Source organism: Onychostruthus taczanowskii, unplaced genomic scaffold (genome assembly GCF_017590055.1).
Source record: "Onychostruthus taczanowskii isolate IOZ18803 unplaced genomic scaffold, ASM1759005v1 scaffold10, whole genome shotgun sequence".
NCBI classification, from domain to species: domain Eukaryota; kingdom Metazoa; phylum Chordata; class Aves; order Passeriformes; family Passeridae; genus Onychostruthus; species Onychostruthus taczanowskii.
The window spans coordinates 5,823,781-5,848,608 of record NW_024496526.1 but is presented as its reverse complement, the minus strand read 5'-3'; the positions used below and the strand labels follow the sequence as shown (position 1 = coordinate 5,848,608).

At 38.1% G+C, this 24,828-nt stretch overlaps 1 protein-coding gene across 5 annotated transcripts in view; it reads right to left on the bottom strand.

The window, feature by feature from the left end:
* The window catches only part of PTPN4 (protein tyrosine phosphatase non-receptor type 4), a 103,775-nt gene that overhangs the window by 61,001 nt on the left and 17,946 nt on the right, over positions 1-24,828 (bottom strand). For 2 of the 5 annotated variants that reach the window (XM_041404351.1, XM_041404384.1), the window contains exons 1-2: positions 15,446-15,592; positions 2,914-3,068 (exon numbers count right to left, since the gene is read on the bottom strand). In XM_041404351.1, coding sequence (XP_041260285.1) covers positions 2,914-3,068; positions 15,446-15,491 — 201 coding nt within the window. In that variant the 5' untranslated portion in view covers positions 15,492-15,592. Of the gene's footprint in view, positions 1-2,913; positions 3,069-7,436; positions 7,459-15,445; positions 15,593-24,828 lie in introns of those variants that run through there. The other 3 variants (XM_041404377.1, XM_041404359.1, XM_041404368.1) reach the window with 2 other exon arrangements.

Here is a 24,828-nt window from a genome sequence, read left to right as displayed (position 1 = left end):
AGGATAAGTAAGCCAGCCTGCATGGAAAAGATGTAATTTTAGGTATTTAAACAAGTAATTAAAACAAATTAAAGTAATTTGATCTTGAAGAAACAGTTTTATGGTAATGCAAATCATCCTGATCATGTTGTTAACTCACGGCAGCCTTCTTTCTTCCAGCTACATGTTCTACTGAAGTGTGCTTTTCAGGATGGAAGGAGCATTTCTTCATTCGGTAAGCAGAGCATTTTAGAGAAAGGGTTTGTACTCCTCAAACACAGCACAGGTTAATTCCATCTGATTCTTCTGCCTGGAACCAACGCAGCCTTTCTCTGGCTACAATCCACAGGGATTATCTGGTTTGATTTGTTATGCTCTCTACAAGGTAAGGCTTAGCACAAAGGTGCCTTTTTTCAGATCAATGGAAAAGGCTAGTTGAATTGTGAACTTAGAACATTACAAACTATCAAGAGACATTGTCTGTGATCAGCACTTTGCTGTTGGAGAAGAAATAGCATTTGAGTACATTTTTATTAACACACCACTGCATCCTCCAGATGATTTTAACAATCATTAGCATGCAGAATACCTATAGCAATCACCAGGAGAAAAAAAAAAAGTGCTAATTTACTTGATGTTATCTTTGTTCTTCGTATTTTGAAAACAAGTCCATAAATATTTATGGCTAAGTATAGTGTCAACCACAATAAAGTAAACCAAAGCTATAAAACCTGAGAACCTGCATGGCATGTAGGTTACATTTGCTACAAATGAATACTTTATTACTCCTATTTGTGAAAAAACAGATTGAGGCTAAGGCATGAGATCAAGATGTTCAGCACCAAGGAACTTTTTATTCCCTAGATTCAGTTTTAATAGACAAACTTGCAGGCTGATCTGTATAAGCAGTAAAGCATGATCCATCCAACTAAAATATTCAGTACACTAGGGAGGTGGTAAGAACATATTACATAATTTTTTCTTGGGAGAGACAGAACAGACATTTGAGGATTTATAGCTGGTGATTCTGCTTTTCTGCGAGGCACTAGTATCCTCTAAAAATGTACAGCTTTTCAACACCTAGATCAGGAACAAACACAACTCCCATACCTACTGCCCAACAATTCATTGTTTTTCCCAATTTTTTACACTCTTCATAAGAAAAAACGACAAGACAGATACTTTAATGGAGAACTCATACACCTGAAAGCAAAGATGACAACATTTACAATTTCTTATGCACTTATAATGCTTTATATCCAACTACATTTTGCACATATTGCTTTTTGGCAGGCAGTATAGACTGGGAAACTGTTAGCAAGGATGAGAAGTTAAGAGATACAGAAAAGGGGAAAAGATATAGAAAAAGTCATCTATTTAAATTTTTATATAGCGTTAAAGAAGGGAATTGAGAAGGGAAAGGAGCCTTGATGTTAATAAATTAAGGTCTTTAAAAATCTGTCCTTCAGCTCCATCATCCAAAATTCCCACACTTTACTACTCAGAAGTCTGGAAAAATTAAGTATTTTTTGAATGAACTACAAAAATGCCTCAAGAGAATATCCTAAATCCTTCCATCTTGACTGACATACCTAAAACAAATAACCACTAGACCTGCCTCTGAACCTTAAGCCTCTGGATCCTTGCAAGTTTTTGCTGGACAACAGATTTCACTTGTGGTCAGCAGCTTCAGGCTCTAACCACTGATTACAGAACAGAAAAAAACAATCCTTCTCACAAATCTTCCCCAAAACATTCAAATGTATCAATATCCTTGCTGAACACTGGGTATCAGAATTCAGTATAGTTACTGAGCATTAGAGCTTCTTCAAATGGTCTGAATTAGATTTGTCTAGATAGATTTGACAATTGTTTCACTTTTTCCCTCATTTCCCATCTGAAGTCCCACAGCTTATTTGATACTCCTACACTCCATTTGCTGAAGTCCAATTTCCTTCTAAAAAATTGTAATTATTATGCTACCTGTTAACTTTCAGCATCACATTATTCAACCTTTGTCTATAGAAGTCATCAATTCTATAGCTTTTAAAGTAAAAGCAGAGTTCTACTACCACAGGAAAACCTACAGCTTCTTTCCTGTTGAGTTATGGTTCTTCTCACATACAGATGACTTTAAATGCTTTGATGTTTTCTTGTGAGGTCCTTGCCTATTTTTCATGGGTTTTTTTTTTCCCCTCGGGAAGCTGAAAGAAAGGGTTGCACTTGTATAACATATACACAACATCACGAAAATTTTTATTAGAAAATGGGATGAATAACCTATTTTAAATTCCAGGTTCATGTGTAAAACTTGTTGATTTTTTCCATTGACAATTCTCAGTATTCAACAACAAACTTTCCATTTTCCTTCCTGTCATTCTCATTAGTGTAGTAGAAGGTGGTGAACTTAAGTGAGGGAAATCTCAGAACAAGAATATTATCTGAGGAGAGCAAAGAGCAGGGAGATACTCTAAGATGGCAGCTGTGACCAAATATAACCATACAGGTCATTGAACACAGTCAGCCACACAGCTATAGGAAGAGTTCCCACTCCACCTTACTCGTGCTCAAAATACAAAAACCAGAACACAGCAGAACAAAAGCTTCATTCAACTCAATGGCAAAACTGTCCTCCATTTCCACTGGACAACTTTAATCCATGAAGAGAATTACTAGAAATAAATTATGCTTCGTACACTGGATTTTGAAATGAAGACGTGTTAGTATGACAGACAATGCCAGAATGACTAAGTTCCCAGTAAAAGTGTGCACGTGTACAAGCATGCCTGCCTGAACACAACTTCCCCTTTTATTCTCTACTTAACAATGTCTGAAAGACAAACTCCAGCCACACAAACACAGAAAAGGAAAGCAAGCTCAGGCTATTGATCTGCAATAAGCCAGATATTGATTTGCAATGCGACCATTACTTACATTAACTCTGAAAGCTTGTACAGTGTTATCCAGGAGAAGAATGTTGCAGACCACCTCCGTATGCTGCCTGTCTCGTGCCAGCTCAGATGCTCGGACATTGTAGGTTCTGCCAGCAGGCAATCGGAAACGTGCGGTCATTACTGTCCACACAGGGTCTGCAGGCAAAACCAACAGAAAATGTAACAAGAGCCAAAAAATGCAAATGCAAGAATGTCTCGCTTCGAAGAAAGGTGAAAACACAGCAAGTCCATTATTTAAAAACTCCATTACAGACAAAAGAAAAGTGAATACTAAATTCACAGTAGCCAGCAAGAAAGCAATGTCTTACATGTTACAACACAACCTTACACCAAAATACTCAGTCCTTTACTTTCTGACCATTGTCCACACCCTCCCTATTTTAAGGTTGTTTTGTGGGTTTGCTGTTTTCTTGTTGGGTTTTTTGTTGGTTTTTAAAGATTCACAACATTTTCAACTCAAAAAGCATTGTAAAGCATCATAGCTACTAGCTTCCCGATATCAGATGCAATTAAGTAACTAATTTCAGTGCAAAACAGCAAAAAATGCTTACATAAAAAGCTTTACGGAGAAGAAAACAGCAAACAAACAAGACTTTGATGCATTATGCTGCAAAGCCTGTGCATTCACTGTAAAATCACAAAACATGAGAATGTACAGTGGTAACATTAGCATTGTTTCTTTCCCCCCGTTTTTTTAAATTACAACATGAATAGTTGAATGTTTGTCAGACTACTGAATCTTCTGTCTATGTCAATTTGATTGGATCTACACATTTAGTTTGGGAGCACAAACAATTCTCATCCTCTCAGCAAGCAACCATGATCATCACAAGCATTCGTATTGTGCTGAGAGTCGATAAATAAGACGCCAGAATTGACTTTCACCTTTCAAATCTAAGATTCTGGTGATTATCATCCAGCCCCAGCCCAGCAAAGTCCTTATGTGCCCACCTCAAGCTATCAGCTCTATTCAATGATACCAGCCACTTTCTCAAGTGCCTCACAGGATCAGGGCCTGTGATTCACTTAATTACACACTCAGCAAACTGTTTCTACATCCTTTGACAAGGGCGTAAGCAAACATTAAGTTTCATAACTTAAGTAGAGAATATATTGAGGCATAAAATTAAAATACTCTAAGAGTAGCAAAGAACACGGGTATATTCAAAACCGAATATAAAGTGATTGATTTTCCTGATCTTGCATAAGATTATAAAGCCTTCAAACACATCTACATATTAACTTCACATTGCAGGAGGGGGACAGGAGCGTATGATGACAAAAAAAAAAAAAAAAAAAAAAAAAAAAAAAAAAAAAAACCAGGACAGCAAACATTCCAAACATTCCAGCAGTGATTAGAGAGCTTGCATGGATCATAAGAGGTATCGATGCTCCAATATACATAAATGAAGAGGGAGGGGTAAGAAATGAAAGATCAATCCCTCCTAAATAGTTGGTAACTTAGATACATAGGCTCTCATGGGACAGTGGAAGAAACAAGAACCAAGCTGGGACTTTGTGGTTCAGTCATCTTTCCACTGCCTGCAGACAACCTCCTGAGCAACTGCCCTAAAAATCCCTGAGGTATTTTGCTTTTCTAGATCACATCTTCTGCTCTTTAAGTATGACCACACACCTGAGACATAAAAAAATCTGCTTGATGATGATCCATCCTTGCAAAATGCTTGTTTTGACTTACTCAGCATTTTCAGATTAACAAGTGCTTGCTTCCTCACCAGACAGCTTTTTTATTTTGGCTACTCAGTCACTGGCTTCAGAACTGAAATGCTGTATTCATATAGAACTACAGCAAGTTTATTTTTGTTTTGCTAAACCAACATGACAAACTGAATGATGTAGACATCAGATAAAGCCACCAGCTGCTAAACCTATGACTATGTCTTAATGACAAATTTATGAAAAATTGTGTCACAAACATTAAAACTCTCAAGTAAACCCTAAAAACAAAGTCTATCTGACAACTCCTCATGGAGAGGCTACTTCTGCTGTACCTTCTACAGATCTCAATAATAAAAAGCAGGAGAAAACCTTTAAACACCAAAGAGGAATTGAACCTCCATACCAGTGATCCAAGCTGACCACACAACATTTCACAGTGTTTTGCAACATAGACACAATCTACAAGCCTTACGAGTCATAATGGCATAAAGGTTGGCATTATCAGTGCAGCTACACAACTGACAGCTACAGCCAAAATTTTAGGATGGTATTTGCTGCTGAGCTGAAACTAAGAAAATTTCAGGAAAGCACACCATTTCATTAACATCAGTTTCTCCAGACCACAGAAACAACCCCTTGACAGATGTAATATACAAGGATTTGAAAAAGTAACAAATGAACCAAGAAACAGTGAATGTAATCTTCAGAGTGCTTTTTCACAAATATAAACACCAGTGCACAAAGGACTGTACAGCTTTCAAATAAGTATTGCAGTCCTCATAAATGCATTTGGTAGCCAGCTAGGAGAGTCTAACTCAACAAGGCAATTATGCAGCAGAGGAGGGAAAAAAGGGCTCGTTAAAAACTAGAAAACCATCTTAAAACCATCATGTTTTAAGAGAAGAAAAAGGTAAGTCTCACCTTTTCTCCTGTTCTTTCCTCTATTTTTGTCATATTTGCTGATCAAGACAAGACCAGCAATACTTTTTCCTTCCACATCACTGCCTCAAACTAGACAGAAAACTGGGTTTCAGACACAGCAACAAATCCGTAAGACTGAGCAATGAGAAAATCATCCCTTAGTGACTCTCAAAATACTTTATCACCATGAAACCATTCACTCCATCCCTTCAACAGACCCAACCTACAGATCTATCAAGGTTCTTGATGTAACACAGATCATCTTTGCTCTAGCCAAACAAAAAAATATTGCATAGTTACAACGAATAGATTTTTCTCAATGTACATAAATGAAATTATCACATTCAAGAAAGAAGCACTGTATTCTGAGTTTGCTATGGAAACAGGAGCAGCTATATTGGGCCAGAACAGTTCATGTAGCTTGCAGACTGGAAGGGCAATGCCTTCTCCACTGTCTTCAAGGAACAAACAAATAGGACACACACACGTCTCATGCCGTTCCACAGTCCGGGGTTTAGCATCTTCCTGGTATGAAGCTCACAGCCCCACCATGCTGGACATCAGTCATTCATGAATGTTTTCTTCATGGACTTAAGAAACTATGTTTTGTACTTTCAGATTATGTAATGAAACATTATATTCTATGTCCCATATAAAATACACAGTGGTTGGAACCACCATCTCATAGCAGACAAGTTTCTTCCATGAATCTAAGAGGTTTTTGCAACTACAGAACACAGTTTTACAAGTATAATGACTCAAATCCTGAAATGTATCTACAAAATGGAAATAAAACAGCCATGAAAGTAATAGGGAGGAAGGTGACAAAAGACTGTCTTCTGCAAGCCACATTCTAAGTTACTCTTTTCCTATACATCAGCAAAGAATTTGCAACTACAGAACACAGTTTTACAAGTATAATGACTCAAATCCTGAAATGTATCTACAAAATAGATACATTCTAAGTTACTCTTTTCCTATATATCAGCAAAGAGGCTATGGGAGAATGTAGGGAATATGTTAAAACACCCTCACCATCACATGCACTTTCAAAAACACTCCTTCTAAAGACCTCCTGCCAGGGTTATTACACGGAACTGCTTTGTGGCCAATCATGTGCACACAACCTGTATTTAAACTTCTATCAGCACATGTACACTTAACAAAAAAAAAGGACGCAGTTGTTAAGCACAGATAGACCCTGCAATTACTGGTTTTACTGACACACTTGTTTTACATCATAACTGACCCCAAACTGTACCCATACCATCTTAGCGACTTCTTGCTTTCAGAAATACATACATCAAGAACACAGACAGTATTATGCCTACCACATTGTCATTCTTGCTATATATTTTGAAAACTTATTAGTAGTGAGATGGCTAGCTCTTGCTTATAAGGTTACAAATTGCAGCTGATTTCCTAACAAATATTGATATATAAAATGAGAAAATCTGACAGAAATTCAGCTACGCTCATTGCATTCTTCTGCAATAAAAATATTATAGCTCACATAAGTATGGAACAGAGGACTGCTTTAAGCTCCAAAGTAAAATCTGCCTCCCCAAAAGAAATAGGAGTAAAAACAAAAGCTGACACTTAACCAAAAAACCAATTTGAGAATATCTGGCTTAAATTGCAGGTTAACTTAAGCAAGGTACTACTGTGTGTGCATATCCATGTCATAGGCAGTGCCACGGCCAGTTAATGCTAAAATATTTTAATACATGCAAGTGGATTATTTAAACTGGACTTAATTTCGCATATGATGAAGGTTTTCTGCTTATAATTTTTCAGCATCTCCTGCTAAGCATGTAATACTTATGTGAATTAACAATCTAAAGAACATGCTGCTACAGCAACTGGACAAGGACAAAACTCGTGCAAAGTAACTCCACTTACCTCTCAGGTCTGTGGAGGGAGTAAGTTGTACATTTCCTGCCTGAGCTCAGGTTTCAAGTGGTGAAGCAATTCCAGGGAGTGTTCCCTATCAAAGGGCAGAACATTCCTGCAATACTGGCTTGGTTAGGGCACTAAAGAGCGCACAGAAGCTTCACAAGTGAATTTTCGGCATCCTTTATTATTTTATGTAAATGTATACAGTATAACGACAATTTGCTTGGGCTTACAATAAACTAACTGATTTTAAGCACCTTAATAAATAAGCAGTTGGTTAAGCAGGTAATTAACTGAAATTTAATTTATCCAAGAGTGCAGCCAATTTGCTGACTTGATGCGAACTTTCTTTAAAAGAACTCTTGATGTCATGCACAGAAAAACAACCACCTTAACACATTACTGTATGCACATGTGCATGCAAGGACATGACAAATTTCATTTTTCATGGCTCATCTGAAGCAGCTAAAGAAGCTCACGCATTGCCAGATTTCCATTTGTTTAGGAGCTCGTATTTTAGCAACCCAGAAGGCACGGATTTGCACTGTGGCCCACCTGCTCATTTGGGTCCAACACAGTATATGAATTTCCTACAAGAAGCAGGAAAGTAGGTCAGACTCATAGAAGACCCACATCCTTATAACATGATGCAGCTTGAATATATTGGGTAAAATGCAGACTAAAATTATCCAGACAACTTAATTTTATATATATATACACATATATATAAAACAAAAAAACCAACCTTTTAAAAGTACAAAGACAACTATGAAGGTTTAAACAGAATAATGCAACATATTGCAATTCAGACAAACACTGAAATACACCTAGAGCCTATCTTCATAGAGGTTTATTGAAAACACATTAGTGACACTACATTAAATGTTTCAATCCAAACTAGTTTGAAAATGCTAAACATTACTTGGTCATGCACTCTTCTGAGGGAATTCCACATCAAGTCCAAAGTAAAGGTTATTATTTGGTTTTTTGTCTTTCAAAAATTTGTTTTGAAAGCTTTCAGCAATTGTGATGCAGTAGTCAGCTTCAGGACATTGCTTATAAATGGAAGCAGAGCAGAAATGCATTTTCGTTGAAGTGAATCGACCCATGCACTACAATCCTGAAATCATTGCAACGAGAGTTGGACTCGATGATCCTTGTGGGTTCCTCCTAACTCAGGACAGTCTACGTGTGATTCCTTCCTGCTTTATGTTGACCAAATAATGGAAAGTGCCTAGCATTCATTAAAGCTGATATGTAAACACTGACTTATTTCACTCTGCAGTCACCAGGTGCAAGGATTCCAGCAAGACTTCTAGCCAGGCAACAGCATCATTAATGATTCCAGGCTCTATCATATCCTTTTGTTTTATTTCTAAGTTCATTTAATATCAGTTATATATAAATCGACCACATTCATTCTACTTAAGATAATACATTCCTGAAAAGTTATCATATGGCCACATATTAAACTTTTCCTAAAACTTCACTGAAAAAGAGGAATATCACATCTTTGTTCTTGACCCACTGGACAATTACTCTGATCATACAATGTAACTACAGCCAGTGGTGTAGCTTCAGGGCTTCTTCAGTGCAACTGTGTTCCCAGACCATGGTGGGAAGAGCACTGGATACAAGGAGATACTGGCTTCGGAAGATAGGAAGCTCAAATTCCCAAAACCCCCACAACTTTTCTCCACTGGTGGTAACCAGACTGTGCTCTTTAGCCTGGTACCTGCATGGGGCTGGCAGCTCCCAGATTCCAAACTCTCCTGCTCCTGGGTCAGGGATTCCTGCATCCTTCCTTACAGCCTGGCACTGAGCAGTCTCCACACTTCCTGTGCAAAAACAGTACACAAGTTGAGCTGATCTGCAGCAGCTTCTATACATTCCTACAAGACCTTTACGCAGTATCTGCAGACACTGAGCTGCCTGAGCAAATCCCTCATGGATGCCAGAAGTATAGAACAGTAAAGAAAAAACTCACTTCACTACTGAAAGTCACAAAGAGAAACATAATCATGTTCCCATAACGTTTTCTCACCTGTATTTCAATGCATAAGCTACTCTTAGATCCTCCTTTTCCACATCCTCAATCATAAGAAGAGCCAAATCTAACAAAAAAAGCATTAGTTCTTAATGTACATATGAGTTTCTGAAAATATTGGGCCAAAAGTTCAACAGCTGAGAGAAAAGCTTTAGCCTTTCTCCTCCACTATCAGATTGTCCTATACATGAACCAGTAGCAGAGAACTAATTGAATATTCTAGCCACTTAGATAAATTCCTAAGACTGTTAAAGCATCTCATGAACATGAGGGTTTCATGGGGTTGGCTGTGGACTTCAGTGCAGTCTTGATGCCTGCATTAATAAGCATTCTCAGTTAAAAAATTACTCGAGGATTTTTTTTAAACTAAGACCTCCTTGAAAAATGCTTTTTATCTACTTCTCTGAAAAGGAATTTCAAATTTGAACAACTGCTGTGTGATATCAAGCAAGATTTTCACTGTTATGATCACATTATTACTGATACAGATAAAGGTTAAAGATGAAACACCTTGCTCTGTCACTTCCAGATTTTCATACTTTCTAACAGAAAAATAATAATTAATGAGTGTTCAATCACTCTACATAGGATCTGTTAGAGACAGCTGGAGGCTGCACACCAGAGCACAGCAAATTAGTGAGATAGTACTGTCGCATGCTACAGTTTTCTCTGAAAAATAAACTATTTGGACAGTTTGACAATTCCCTCCCTTGCTCCTCCCTGCCCCCAAGAAGAAGGGCACAGTTAACAGAGAAGCCTATTACAAATGACACTTCTATCTAATTAAATGTCCATACTCATTATGCTTGAACTGCATGCACCACACTCAGAAAAAAGTCTCTCAAATTCAGCTGATCCCTTTCTCTGTTTTCAGTCGGAAGCAGGACAGTACAGGAAGACTGGCATCTGCTTTGCTTCATTCCTGTATGCAACTTTTCAGGAAACATATAACAGCAAGATAAAATTCATTAGTTTGAGATTACAACATCTACTGGCAGTTTAGGAGCAACACTAATAAATAAAAGAGTTCTTAGAAACCACACCATCAACACTGACCATTACTTTGAACCTAAACCCTTTCTGTCCTCAGTCATGTTTCACGTGCAGACAATAACCTTTCCATCTTCACTCTCCAGGACTCTAGATGAGATAACAGCCTGAGAAGATACTAAAATTTCTTTGGCAAGGAAAAAAGAAGTGGAAATAAAAAAAGGCAAATAGACTTATAAATTCCAAACAGCTCAATATGGTTCAAACCCATTTTTAAGCTTCAAATTTAGTCTTAGTGAACATCTGTCCAAACACATTACAGCTTTGGATTGTCAGAGAGGCTGAAGAAACTCAACCAACAGACTAAAAGTTTGCAACCAAGAAAGAGCCAGAATTACAACAGTCAGACCCTTTTCCTCCACAACCCATCCTACTTCATCAGGGCCCCCATCTCCTTTTTCACTGCATCAGTCTTACAAGCCAGAATGTGAACAAATGCAAAGACAACAAAAAGCCTCCTTCCAACTATTCCTGCCAGCTCACAGCTCAGTACTCACTGACCTGATGATAACAATACTGCAGAAGACACAAGACCTTTCCATCACTTTCACACAACACAAGAAAAATGTCCAGAGTGCACATGCCTTTAGGCAAAGCTTCACAGTGAGCACCTGCGGTTATTCACAACCAACACAAACCCATCTGTCCTGCAGGTGACACACTGAAGCCACAATCAGAGTGGAAACATTGTATGAATTTGTGCAGCTGTTTTGTTTCTGACTTGGAGACTTTTCATTTCTAGGTGCTATTCAGGGGTTAGGGAGGTTTTATGGAACAAGTCACACTTACATGTGAATAAGATGTGTGAAGAACCTCACATGAGGTTTCAGAGATTACTTTGAGCAAAACCATAGGTAATTTCTCTATAATATGCAATACACCCCTACACACCTCAAGGACCAGAAAAAACACCTATCCCCCTATTAAGCAATGGACTACAGCTCATCTTCAGGAATCATCTGATCACAGTGCGACTGCTTTACAGAATGGTTTAGGGAAGCCATACCACAGTGTGAAGAAACAGAGAGAAGGCAGCTGAGGCTAGAAATGTCTTTATGTAACAATACTGGTATATTGTAAGGCCTGCTGTATGAAAACACAAGTTGATGGCAAGCACCAGCTAGAGCAGTGCCAGCTTGTGAGGCAGTAAGGCCACAGAGAGAGAAGAAGCCCCAGGGGCACAGCTGTGGCCGCATCAGGCGGGCAGGCAGCAAACACGCACAGACACCGTGGCAGCAGCAGCCCACACTCCTGCAACGAGCCACTGAGGATGGAAACAGCAAAGCTAGCAGGGAAAAATATTAAATCTAACTTTATTTTTTAAAAAGCCAACCAATCTCTGTGGAAGGGCAGATAGCTGAAGCAGGCAGTAAAGGATGTGTGCCAGGAGAAACAAGAACAGGAAAAGAGCACTGTTTAAACGTCACTAAATCATAATTTCAACTACCCTCCTATATTTAAAAAATATTATAAATTAAACAAATATGCAAATGCATTTATAAGACACAAAACCTCCTTGTTTCCTAGTAGGCAGCTGTCAGTTCGTGATATTTCGAAGTGTTTATCATGTGTAAAGATTACTAGGAATAAATAGAAAAGTTTTCCAAGTGAGTTCCACCTCCATCATTTTAAACTTGATTCTATCCATAACCTGCCCTTGTTTGAAAATAGCACTAAAAATGGTAATCCATGACCTTCACACAGATGATTACTACATCTATCTCTTCCCATTCCTGGAGCTGGATCTCTTATTCTTGCTTTTATGACTCAAAGCTATAATAAGATGTAGTAAATGAAGACTATAACGAAACATTACTAAAATATCTTGATAGAGACTTCTCAAAATAAACCCCCAGTACTTTTTAAAATGTGTTCTTAAACTAGGTTAAATGATCTTTCATTAAAGGGAAATCTGGCTCTGATAAAACTCTAAGATCAGGAAGCCTAAATATTACCTATCAAAAGAAAAAAGGGCTGAAATCAAAGCAAGTTCAGACAAAGCACCAGGTGATACCAACTTAGTATTTAATATCTTGCTTAAGGGGAGGGAGAATATACAGCCCCCACCTCAAAACCCCCCAAACCCAAATTTCTTCCTACAGTTTTCCTCAAAGGTTTCAAAGCATAATTAAATTTTATTCCCCTTTGCAATATGACTTAAAAAAAATTCATCAACTATTAAAAAAAAGACTTTACAGTTCTCCACAGACCTAGTAGAAAACTAAAGCTCATCAGTATATAAAATGAGTTTTTTAAATTTTTGAGCCACTAATTATTAACAGCTCTAAACTTGAGCAGCAGCCCAACTACATACGCTGAATCGAAGAAATATAGCAAATGAAAATTAGTTTTGATTTCAGCATTTTCATCAACAAATAAGAGGGTTTTTAAAACACGATTTAAGAAATAAAAAAAAGAAAAGTTACATGCAAATCACAACTGATGGTCCTCAACAGTTGTACACAATTAAGCAGATAAAACAGGTAAAACACCAAATGATGCAAAGTTACACATTTCTAATTTGGTGCGACTGTAAATGAACATAAGTCCCACATCCTGTCTGCTGTACAAGCCTCAACCACAATTATCTGGAAACAATATGACAGAAAATATATGATGGAGAAAATCTGTGGGCTTGCCATTAGCCACTTGAGCACCCACGGATCAATACTGCTGCGCGCTGAAGGGCCCACAAGCCCAGAGCAGCCAGTGGAACCGGCAGCTGTAGCTCCAGCCACGGCACCTGTGCTGTGAAGCCTTTGAAGTTAAAGGCAGTCTGAACTGAAAACAAACTGGCAAAATTCAGAAAAAGCTTGTATTCTACTCATAGCCAACTTCAAGTTGAATTTTGGCTGGCACTAAAACTGAGGTATTAGACAGGGGGAGGAAAAGTTGTCTGTGTCTATTTTGTTCAGAGTTGCTAAACCTAAGCCAAATTATCTTCAATAGATTTAAACACAGCAGATGCTAATTCTATGGCTCAGTGTAACCAACTGGACACTTTCCATCAAAATTAGTTTTTAATCAGAAACACCATTTCCATAAAATAGAAATTTTATGGAATGTGGAAGATTTCAGTTTTGCCAAAACCCACCGATTTTCTGCGGGAAACACGGAAATAATGCCTCTCTGGCTACCTGCCTGGAAAACGAAATTTTATGGAATGTGGAAGATTTCAGTTTTGCCAAAACCCACCGATTTTCCGCGGGAAACACTGAAATAATGCCTATCTGGCTACCTGCCTGGAAAACACTTGTCAACTCCGCTTCTTCCTCCAGCACAAAACAAACCAAGGGATGTCTTCTGGCAGGGCTGCCCAGAAAAGTGACCTCAGTATATCCGTGGCCCTGGCTTTCAGCCACCCTGCCTTGCACTCTGGGCACTCGGCCTCTCCACAGCGCTGTGGCCGTGGCTGTGAAAGGCAGCAGGTCACGTTTTGGTTGTTCATGGGACGAGCACTTGAGAGACCCCAAAGCACACCAGGGAACTGGAACAAGGAGCTTCCCACATGAGGCAAGATCAGTTTTGCTGGTGCACCTGCCCAGTTGCAAAAAAATCATCCTATTTTACATCATCCCAAAATTTAAGTCCTCCTTTTATTTATTTATTTATTTACTATCTTTCACAGCTTCACCACAGCTTAAGTTAAGTATTCTTCTGACTTCTGCCTCCTCTCAAAGACTTTCTTAATAGGAAACAATTTCCATTTTTAAGCCAGTTCAAATTCAAAATTATCTGAATGAATCTGACAATGAAAATATCACGCATTTCAAGTAATCAAATCTTATCGTCATTCACATGCAATGGAATTTTAAACAGGAAATATAAAATCACATTTTTGTGGGTTCAGTTTCTTTAGCAAAGTACCTTAAAGATGTCTATACTCTGCAGATTTGTAAATTGCACAAACTCACTTTGTTCCAATTGTGTCTGTTCTTCTTACAAAGTGAAACTCTAAGCTAAATCAAAACTTTTCCAAAATTGTGGCATACGGACCCCAACAGTCACACCCTGTTCAGGGGTTATGACACGCTTAAACGTTCAGGGCAGACTGCAGCCCCCTGGCACTCATATTCATGCATTCAGAGTTTTGAAAATTGTTAAACTATACTCAAGCTTGGACATAAGTAAGAAGATAAATGATCTTCATGCATATTTCTAAGAGTATCTAAAAATACTTTTAATTTTGGGATGTATTTATTTCCTTGTGAAATAGAAAATATTCTATTTTGAATATTTTGAAAATAAATCAACAAATTTACAGAAGCATCTGTAAAAAAAACATGGGAAGAAAACATAATGCAAGATGAAAGACAAGACCCAAAATTGCATAACAGTTTGGAATTCTTACCAGGGTTCATCAAACCACACTTCAAAATGCCCCTTAAAGTTTAATTTTTTTGTTTCTGAATATGACTGTTTTCTTCCTTTTAGCTTTTGTTCTGTATAGAATGACACAGTAATACTTGACAGTTTCCACAAAGTTAACTTAACAAAAATAGCAGACACTATTAACGGTGTGAAAAGCAACATAACACTGTCACGGTTAACTATGAATATACTGTGGGGGGAGGCGGGGAGCAGAAATCCCTACATTTCTAAATCCAAAAAAGTAAAGGCAAAAAGTTGAAGGTATACAATTGGAAAAGGTGGAAGAGCTAAAAACACTGAGTTTACAATGCGCTACATCTCCAGAATGAAGACACCATGATACCTAAGTGAAACAAAAATTCACTGGCAAACTGTATTTCTGTATTATACATCTTATGTGTTCAACATCAAGCCTTTTATTAGAAGTTAGATTTCTTGTACTAGCATATTAGCAAATCACTTTCCAGGTATAGAGTATACATTTTCTATAAAGAAAAAGCCATCTATTGCATTTGAATTTAATAAAATACCCACTGAGAAAAATTACCTGACCATTTTGCTTGGAGCTGGAAACTTCTACAATCAGCTGCCATTCAGAACCAGCAAGAAACTTTCAATTTGGTTGGTCTGAGATTAATTGAAGTGAATTATTCTATAATTTACTGAGTTTATTTTTACAAAGAAAACAACTTCTACCATGTCCTCTAATGCATTCATGTTCAGGAAGACACGGAGGCTTTAATGCTTGTTTATCATATTGACTCAGTTCAGTATCAAGTTTCACATCCGCTGAGAAAACAGGCGCATAACCATGGTACAAATCAGTTATTCAACTAAAAACAAATACTAGAAACATCACAACTCCAGTGGAATAAAACATTACCAATAAGGGCAATTGAACCCACACATGCAGAGTTTGTTGTGTGCTGAAGTTCAAGAGCAAAAGGCTATTAAAAGGAGAAAGTACTACAAAATTATAAAAGGCTATTTATAGGCTTCATGTCATGCTACTATTTAATCACACTGCTATTCATGCTTTCTCTCATGCATTTGCCAACTCTAAGCAAGAACAAAACCTTGAATGCAGTTTAATCACCTGCATGTCACAGGGCCTTCAATTGCATTCACTTCTCTGCTGCTCCCAAGAACTTACCTTCATCTGGCCAAACTGATTCCCTGCTAGGACACAAGCACACTCCTGCCACAAACCAGTGTGGGAAGGGCCCACTGACACTGATGACTCCGTGGCAGTAATCAGATTACCTCCTATTCTTCCTTGTAAGACAACCACAGGTCTGGAATAAAACCGTAAAAATATGTTTTCTGTCACTAAAACTGCAATATGGTTCAAATCCTCACCTTGAGCCTGTTCACTGTGCTGCAGCTGAGAGCACACAGTTATGTCTCAGCCAATAGTTTGGGTTTTAATTTTTCCCCTAGCACAACTCTAAATGCTAACTCAATTGTAACCACAGCCTAATACAGAAGTCCATGTCACCAATTCGAATTTTCTCCAACTTGTAATATGAAAGACTAGACCAATTTTTTTTTTTTCTTCTCAATAAAGTCTAATCCTAAGAAAACCATGCTGTCAGGGAAGATTATATATCTAGTCACTAAACTCTGAGTAAGTGTAACACAAATGAACTCTTATACTATACTGCCTATAACTGACATCTATTTCTTCATAATAAAATAATCCAACCACAATAGTTGCTCTCAGAAGAAGTCTTAATCCAGTGATTAATTTAGCTTTCTATGCCAGAGAATCATAATACTTGTATAGAAAATTACTGTTAAAAATGAACTTTACTGTTCAACTGTATACAGGAGAGATTGCCATTTTCTAGTCTTCAGCAATCTTTTCCCACTATAATAAAGCTAAGGACATAGCACTCTTTCTCTCTGAAATCAAAGGACTAAAGCTGTAGACTTGATTTAGAAGCCTTGTATGCAAACTAATTCACCTTTCAAACACAGCAGCTTTACAAATGCTTAGCAAAAAATCCATTTGGACAGTCTCTTCCACTATATTGCAGGTAAGAGAGATTGGAAGAGAACAGAAGCAGTTATAGTCCCCAGGCTGTTAGAAACCAGAAGTTTGCAGGGCTGTCCCATTTTCCCTGCAGTGAGTTCTCAGCTGCCCCAGGCAAGTGCTCAACTCCCAGCCTCACCCCTCCTGAGCCAGGGGCTATGCAAGGCAGCAGGTCTGAATGACAGACTTGAACTAATTCCCTCAGTGTTCTCAGTTCTCCTTTCATTCTACTGAAAAAGTATGTAATAACGTGTGATTATGTTGGATGTCTCTCTGTTTCAAATTCATAACGAACACTGGAAGCATGTGGCAGCCTATAAAAACCTGACAGCAGAGGCCCAAAGCAAGGCTCAGTGAGCCTGTCTGCACTGAAGTGGGCACACTGCAAATACCAGAAAGGAATTTCATAGTCAAAATAAAAAGGTAATGGAAATCTGCAAGAAAAAACAAACATCCCACGATTTCCAAAAGCATGCAAGGAACGCACACTCCAAGTAGCCGATCTACTGTTGGCAATGACAGCACAAGAAGCTGTCACAGTGTAACACTCACCCTGGTATCATATTTGTTCTTTTTATACAAGGGGCAACATCCTGACTCCAAAGCTACTTGAGAAGCATCTCAGTTACATAAGTCAAAGTACTTTTATGATAGCAGACCTTCAACATTTGGTTTTATGTAGACATGCTGATGTTAAATCACTACGAAAGATGGCTTATAATAACTCCTTGGTCAGAACTAAGCACAGAAACTATGCTGTGTCCTTAAATCTAGGACACAACTACATCCTCAGGTGTAATTAAGGCTAAAGCCAAACACAGCAGTGGACTTGCATCAGTAAATAAGTTTCTGCCCAGCATTACAGTTCTGAAGGATCAGTGACCCATACTTGCAGTATGAACTGCTTTGTGAAGATGCAAACCTTTGACAAATGAACTCTGAAATTCCTCCAAGCCTGTAGAGCCAAAACACTTCAAAATTCTTTACAGAAATTATAAATGTAAGTGTCCCTACAGAGAAAAAGATCTGCAGAATGCACCCAAGTTTCCCAGCTTCTTATCCTTTTGGTAAAGGTGAGAATTAATATTTTCAGCTGTTGTCTATAAAAGCAGTGGAAGAGAAGCTGCCAGCAAGTACAATCACCACTCCCTCAAATACCTTTCCTTTAAATCCACCATTAAACACTTTTTTTTCTGCTCAACTGCCAAGTAGTCAACATTCTGGGACAGATTCATTTCTCTTTTCTAAAAGGGAACAGAAGCTACAGTGGGAGAAAAAGGAAAAAACGCCTCCACATCTCAAAGTACAGAGCAGAAATGACTATCTGTCCAGGGCTGCCCTCTGAAAAACGCCAGTGCAGAGGCTGTTGATGGTCAAAGGAAGGAACATCTTGAATTCAACCCGGGGTCAGCCTGGGCCAGCCCCAAATTACCAGGAGTCCTTAGAAGAAATGTCACTAGGTCAGGTGTGATTATTCACAGGTAGTGCTACCTTGAAAAAATGAGAAATCTTACCTGCAAGAATAACTCAATAAGCAAAGCTCAAAAATAATGAATTAAGCAAGTTCTGAGAAAATTCTGGCTTAGTTTTCCAAAAGCTCTAAGAGAGCTTTCTCAAGACATATATGTTTATATAAAGTGTAGTTCTAATATTTCCCACTACAATTCTTGCTTACATTCAGAGTTCGTTAAGTCACAATAAAAACTCAAAGGTATCAACACAGACTTGCACAGAAATGAAAACAAGTTACAATAATGAATATTTGAGTTATTTTTATGAATACCATTATGGTCAAAAACCAGCCGACTAAAGTGATAATATAAAAAAAAATTTTTTTCCAATATACTTTGTTTTATAACAACACATAGTGCAAAAAAAAATTTTTTTCCAATATACTTTGTTTTATAACAACACATGTCCCTTGAGAGAATAATTCTTCTATCAGTATTTGACAAGAAAAGCAAGATTTTTTTTTGTCTTAGCAAGTATGTTGTGATTCCTGACAGAAATAACAGATAACCATGGACAGTGGAGATAGCACACTGTTAAGTTGAACATAAAACATAAACTGTTAAGTTTATATTTTTGGACATTTCAATGGGGTCCTTTAAAAGTCATTAGGCATTATTAGGCAATTAAAATAATATATTAAGTAATCTTAAAATAGCCTGGCTCTTGCTCCTATTGTTTTCCCTGGATAGGCAGGTACAATTGTGGGTCAGATTCACAGGCTGATGGTTACTGATTCACAGGTTGATAAGGTAGCCATGCTGAAACTACAGAGGTAAAAATTCATCACTTAAACCATCAGTTCTCTACCTTTCACTTCCTGAAAATACTCCAGACCTCTTCCGTGTATGTTGTTTCCTTCTCAAGGCTCTAACAATTCCCCTTCCAACTGTTCAGTTTCCTTCATCGCTCAAATCCTTTCCTACATTTTGTCCATTTCTCTAATCACATTTCAACTTTCCTCTGGATTATTCAATGCCCTCCTCCTTTGGGGTGGGTACAAAAGATGCAACAGCAACAGAAATCACAAGAATGTCCCCAAAATGCACAGAAAATCAAACAGGTTCTGACTGAAGGCATTAAGAAAAACTGCAGCCAAGAGATAAGAATCATGCCCAAGTCCACTCCCAAGGTTAATACAGACCTGCCAGGTACATTCAAGTCACAGAAACAGCACAGATGTCTGATGCATTCTCCTAAGATGCCTTCCATGTGGTTATAAATGGAAGGGATGGATGGCAACCTAAACACCTATGCAAAAGATGATAATGCATCTATGCAAAATCATTAAAAGGCTTTTGAATTTCACACATTTAAACATGCAGTACAGAAAGATTTCCCAACCACTACAAAAATTCATTAAGAACACGCAGTCAAGTTATTTCTCCCTAACAGTCTCCTACATACATACATTTTGACCTAAATCTGTGTTTTATTTTTCTATCATTTTCACCAACAAAATTAAATCAAGCTTGTAATGCTTAAGGACAATCTCCTTCAAAAAAAAAAAAGATTTTCAGAAGACCCAGAAGGAAAACTGATTAAATAAAAGTTTATTCTCAACATGCACAAACATGTTGACAGTGAGATGAGTAAGTCCAGTTGCTAAGTTTTCTGATACATAAAAAGAAAGCTTTTTATCGATCAAACTGGACTTAGATATCTAACTGTTGGACTTGATGATCTTTAGAGGTCTTTCTGACTTAAACAATCCTAAGATTCTAAGTGTGAAGAGACACTCAGATGATGAAAGATAACACTCACCTTTCTTCACAGTGAAAATATTGTGCAAGGTGCACTGAGAAGGAACAGTCTATCAATATACAAATGAAGAAGGCATTCAAAGGCGACAAGCTGAGTCAGCACATCTGCACTGCTCCTCTTGGGCACTGTGTTTAAAAACTCTGTTCATTCATGTGCCCCTTCAGTCAGGCTGAAATGGCTTTCTCACACCTGCTTCTTTAGGCACTCTTTTGTAATTAAACTCAGCTTCCACAGACTCTTTACATCTATAGCATCCCAGAATTAAAAGGCTACAGAAGAGGGACATATGGCAGGATATGGAACGTGCACATTAACAAAGAAAACCAAACAAGTGGTTTCTGCTATTTTCCAAGTCTATTCACATGCACTTTTCCCTGCTGGCAGCTCTGCAGCACAGCCCAGGTCCCCTAGAAGCAGCTGCAGGAGTCACAGGTGGAAGCAGCAGGAATATTGGTCTGTAGCAAAGGTCTCTTTGAACAGTGGTACTACGCTTATCTGAGGACACAAAGCTCTTCCCCATGCTCCCAGAAATGCTCAGAAGAGGTATTTTCTGAAAATGAAGACACTAGTATCACACAAGCAATAGCCACCACATTCACCCATGTAACACAGTCACTTTCTCTCTAAACAGCAAGACAGACTCATCAGAGCATCACAGATCACACTCAGTTCTTCTGGGGACTCAGGTCGTTCACTGCAACAAGTACTTGAAACTGGGACCTTAGCAAATTCAGTACTTTCAAAAGTGCATTGGTAAACTCAGTTAGCAACAAGCTTCCTCTTAAAAAAGAGGTACAGGACAGCCCAAAATAGCAAAGGCTTACCAAGTGCAGAGCACCAAACCAAAACCACTGGCTTCTTAGTTCAGTTTTCCCAGTTATGTCTTCTCTGAAACAATCACTGGATCAGTGACAGAGATGAACAAGCTTGCCATATTATGAAAAGGCAAAAAACTTTAACCCACAAAAAGGAAAGTACTCTTTTCCCATTATCCAGGTTAAACCTGGGAACAGACATAGAAACTACATTTTTCAACAGAATAAAAAATGAGATCTGAAGCCACCACATTTGCATTATGATTATGCAGAGCGCTCTGACAAAATCCAGATTGAATTGATAATTCCGAACTGCAGCCACCACAATAGCAGAATTAGCAATACTGACTTCAGAACAAGTACACTTGAGCAAGTGTCTGTTGCCATGGATAAACATTTACGGAGTAGTCACCTAGGTACAACCATGCAGTTGTTGAAATGGGATGACAACAAGAGAATTCAAGACTCTCAGAACTGTCAGCACACTAACATCAATGATAACGTACCATGAAATTGTTAATACCTTCTGAGGAAAGATGACACAACACACAATTTGCTCCCTAGATCACAGGAAGCAGATCCTGGTGACCCATGACTGGAAGTGGTTCGGTAGCTCCAGGACGTTGCAAAGATAGTAAAAACAAACAGATCAATGAGCCCCTTTACAGTCCAGTAAAGGTTTGCCAAGTTTTGGCTTTGTCCACTGCTGTAAGAGGTCCTCTCCTCAGAAGTCAGTCTTAGCAGGTCCAAAGCTGGAGTCTGTGAAACCAAGGAAAAAGTGATGCAGCTCCAGATGGATCACACAATTACTGAACTAAGGCTGCCAGGAATATGCACTGCCCATGGAACAGTGGGTGGCCAGTGCCATGCACCATGACTCCTTCAACATCAGTCCATGGCAGGGTGTCTCAAGCTGAAGAATATCTGAAGGGCTCTTCAGTTCTGACTATTCAGAGGAGAGAAACGTATCAAGGCTTGTCCTTTCCAGATGCAGAAAATGGTGTCAGGATGCTTTGGCAACTTCTTAAGAATGATGAGTATGATGTTATGTACATCACAGAGAGAGGCAATGGCAAAGAGCTTAATACCACCACCACATTACCCTTATGAAAAGTAGTTCCCACTCTCCAAGAACCAGCACAGCAGGCTTATTTACCAGGTCACCCAAAAATATCTGAGGGAGCTTCTCAGCAGCTTAGAGTATGAACAATCTACAATGCCCATCTGAGAATTTTCTGTTCTCAAATTCTGAAAGCTAGAGCCCAGAGAGCAGAAATCCCTGTTATTTAACACAAAATCAGCAAGAAGCTTGTGTCTGCTACTGACAGGCAGGCAGACTGCTACGAGCTATTCTGATTCCTCATGAAGGATGTAACATAAGCATTATTAAATAACAGACGTGTCCATCTGTCCTCTGGAAGTATATAAAGAGAAACACAAATTAGAATTTCTTCACAGTCTTAGATCATCCGCCTTTCTGTAAGAAAATCTGCTGAAAAAAACAGAGAGAAATGAAAAGGTGCCAACTAGACTGAACAAGTGCTGACAGAGCTCATGAAAGTGCAGAAAAATCTCATCTAGCTCTCAAGAAATCCAAAATAAGTAACTCAAGAACACATCTACCTAAACCTACAGCTTATGCATACTTTGTGGTAGGCTTTGTTTTTTAACAGATATAGAGGCTACACTGCCTGGACATCTCTGTCACATGTCGGTCACTACGGCAAAATAACTCAAAAAATCTATGACTGGCCACCAGTATTTTTGCCACTATATATTTTACTAAGCCACTTTGTAAGATGACTGTAAAACTCCTCTGAAACATGATATGGGAAGATGTTGGTAGCTGGAGTAGGAGCAGCCATGCCACCATTACATAGCAAGTTTTAATACCACTACAAATCTGGTTCTTACATCTCATCTTGCAGTTCCACAGACTGATGAATTTTTAGTCTCTACCACAAGGGATGAGAAAAGTGTTAAAACTGTAGGTGTTTGAAAATTTATCTAAAATTCACTGTTGTAGTTAGCTTGTTTTCCTGTTTTGTTGGCTTCACTAAGAAGTTTCTTTCAGTTTTCTATTGAATATGATTGAGAGTTTAAGCGAATAAAAAATTCCTTTCCAGAGTAACCATATCAGAGTTAAAGATGATCAGAGAGCTATTACTTAAATGCCTGTTTTCAGAACATTTACAGATAAAAACACAACAACTATGGAAAGTATACGAAATCTAGGCAAGGCAACAGGAGACAAATAGCTGAAAATTTGTCAGTACCATTAAGGTAAAGAGAACACAACCACTGTCTCCACTGGCAGCAGATCCAGGAAAGTATTACCTGAGAAATCTGAGAGCAACTCCTGAATGAAGATCATGCCTTCCTTTCAGCTGGGAAAAAAAGAACAGTGTTCAAGGGCTTATGGAAAAGAACAGGCAGTAGGATCCATGTTATCCACAGGCATGAGCAACACAGAACTGATACAGGCTAAAAAGACATTACCCAACTACTGAGAACAGGAGGGAGATGATGGAAAGAGCTCCCAGGAGTGCTGCCAGCCTGATGATATGGGCATCAGATCCACAAGTGTACACATAACGAGGCCATAGGATATTTAGGGAGAAGATCTAGAGAGGAACCCACAAAACGTCATATTTATTTACACCTCATGTGCCACAGACAGTTTGCTTTCTATTTCCAATTTGGGATTATACTTCAAGACATTGGAATTTGGTGGTTCACTCTCATCAGGGCAGTGCATCCATTCCCAGTATTAAACTTTGGAAAATGACCTATTTACTGAAAAAACCCAATACTGAATGATCATGTGTAGGCTGAGTAAGCTCATGTCTGTTTCCGTGCTTTAAGCTCAGATTCTTGTTTTACGTCACAGTTCTATCTTTGAAAGATTTATTGATTATTGATTATTATTATTATTATTTGATTTATTTCTATAGAAACAAATGGAAATTTACAAAGTCAATAACTGGGATTATAATAGCCAGAAAGAAGGCATGGACAAGACAATGAACTATAGCTCATATGACTGAGCAGAGTTTAACTAATATCACTCCTTTCTGAAAGGTCGTACACACCAAGCTGCAGAAATTGTCTCCATGGTGTTCATCACACTGTTAAACAATGCCACTTTTTCTCTAATTTTTTTTCTGAATAAGTACAGGAATAGAGGGAACATGAATTTTTAAGAACAACACAAAGATACTCTCACATTAGCTGAGACATTTTGAGACTTCAACACATGTAGCCACACCATTACTTACAGGCTTGGAACAAGTCTATTTACATTGGAGCATGTAAATAGAATTGGATTTAGAGGGGAATTCATATTTTTTTGTTCGCTTTAACCAGGAAAATTATCGTATTTGCAGATAACTTAAATTCAGATGTACATTTTACCATTTCAGTATCAGTTTAATATCTGTAGAGTAAAACTAACATCCACCAACAAACACAGAAACAAGAAAAAACCACCAAACACTTTCATGCTGCTTGTCAACAACTTGACTGCAAAGTAATGAAGTGCATCTCTGCAGACTTAGGAAAAGGAATTATTTAGTGCATTATTTTTGCCAAGAGCATCTTGTGATTAATTTCAGGGACACGAAATATTTTGTTGTCAAGACATCCAGTCACTGCTGGAAAGACACTATAAAAGCAGGTTAGGTTGCATTACATTTTTTTTTTTTGTTACCAATGATTCTGCCAAAATGGCTACAGTTTTTCAAATTTCACAATAAGCAGGTACCATACTGTACTGATTTGGACAACTACTGATTTGAATAATTTTTT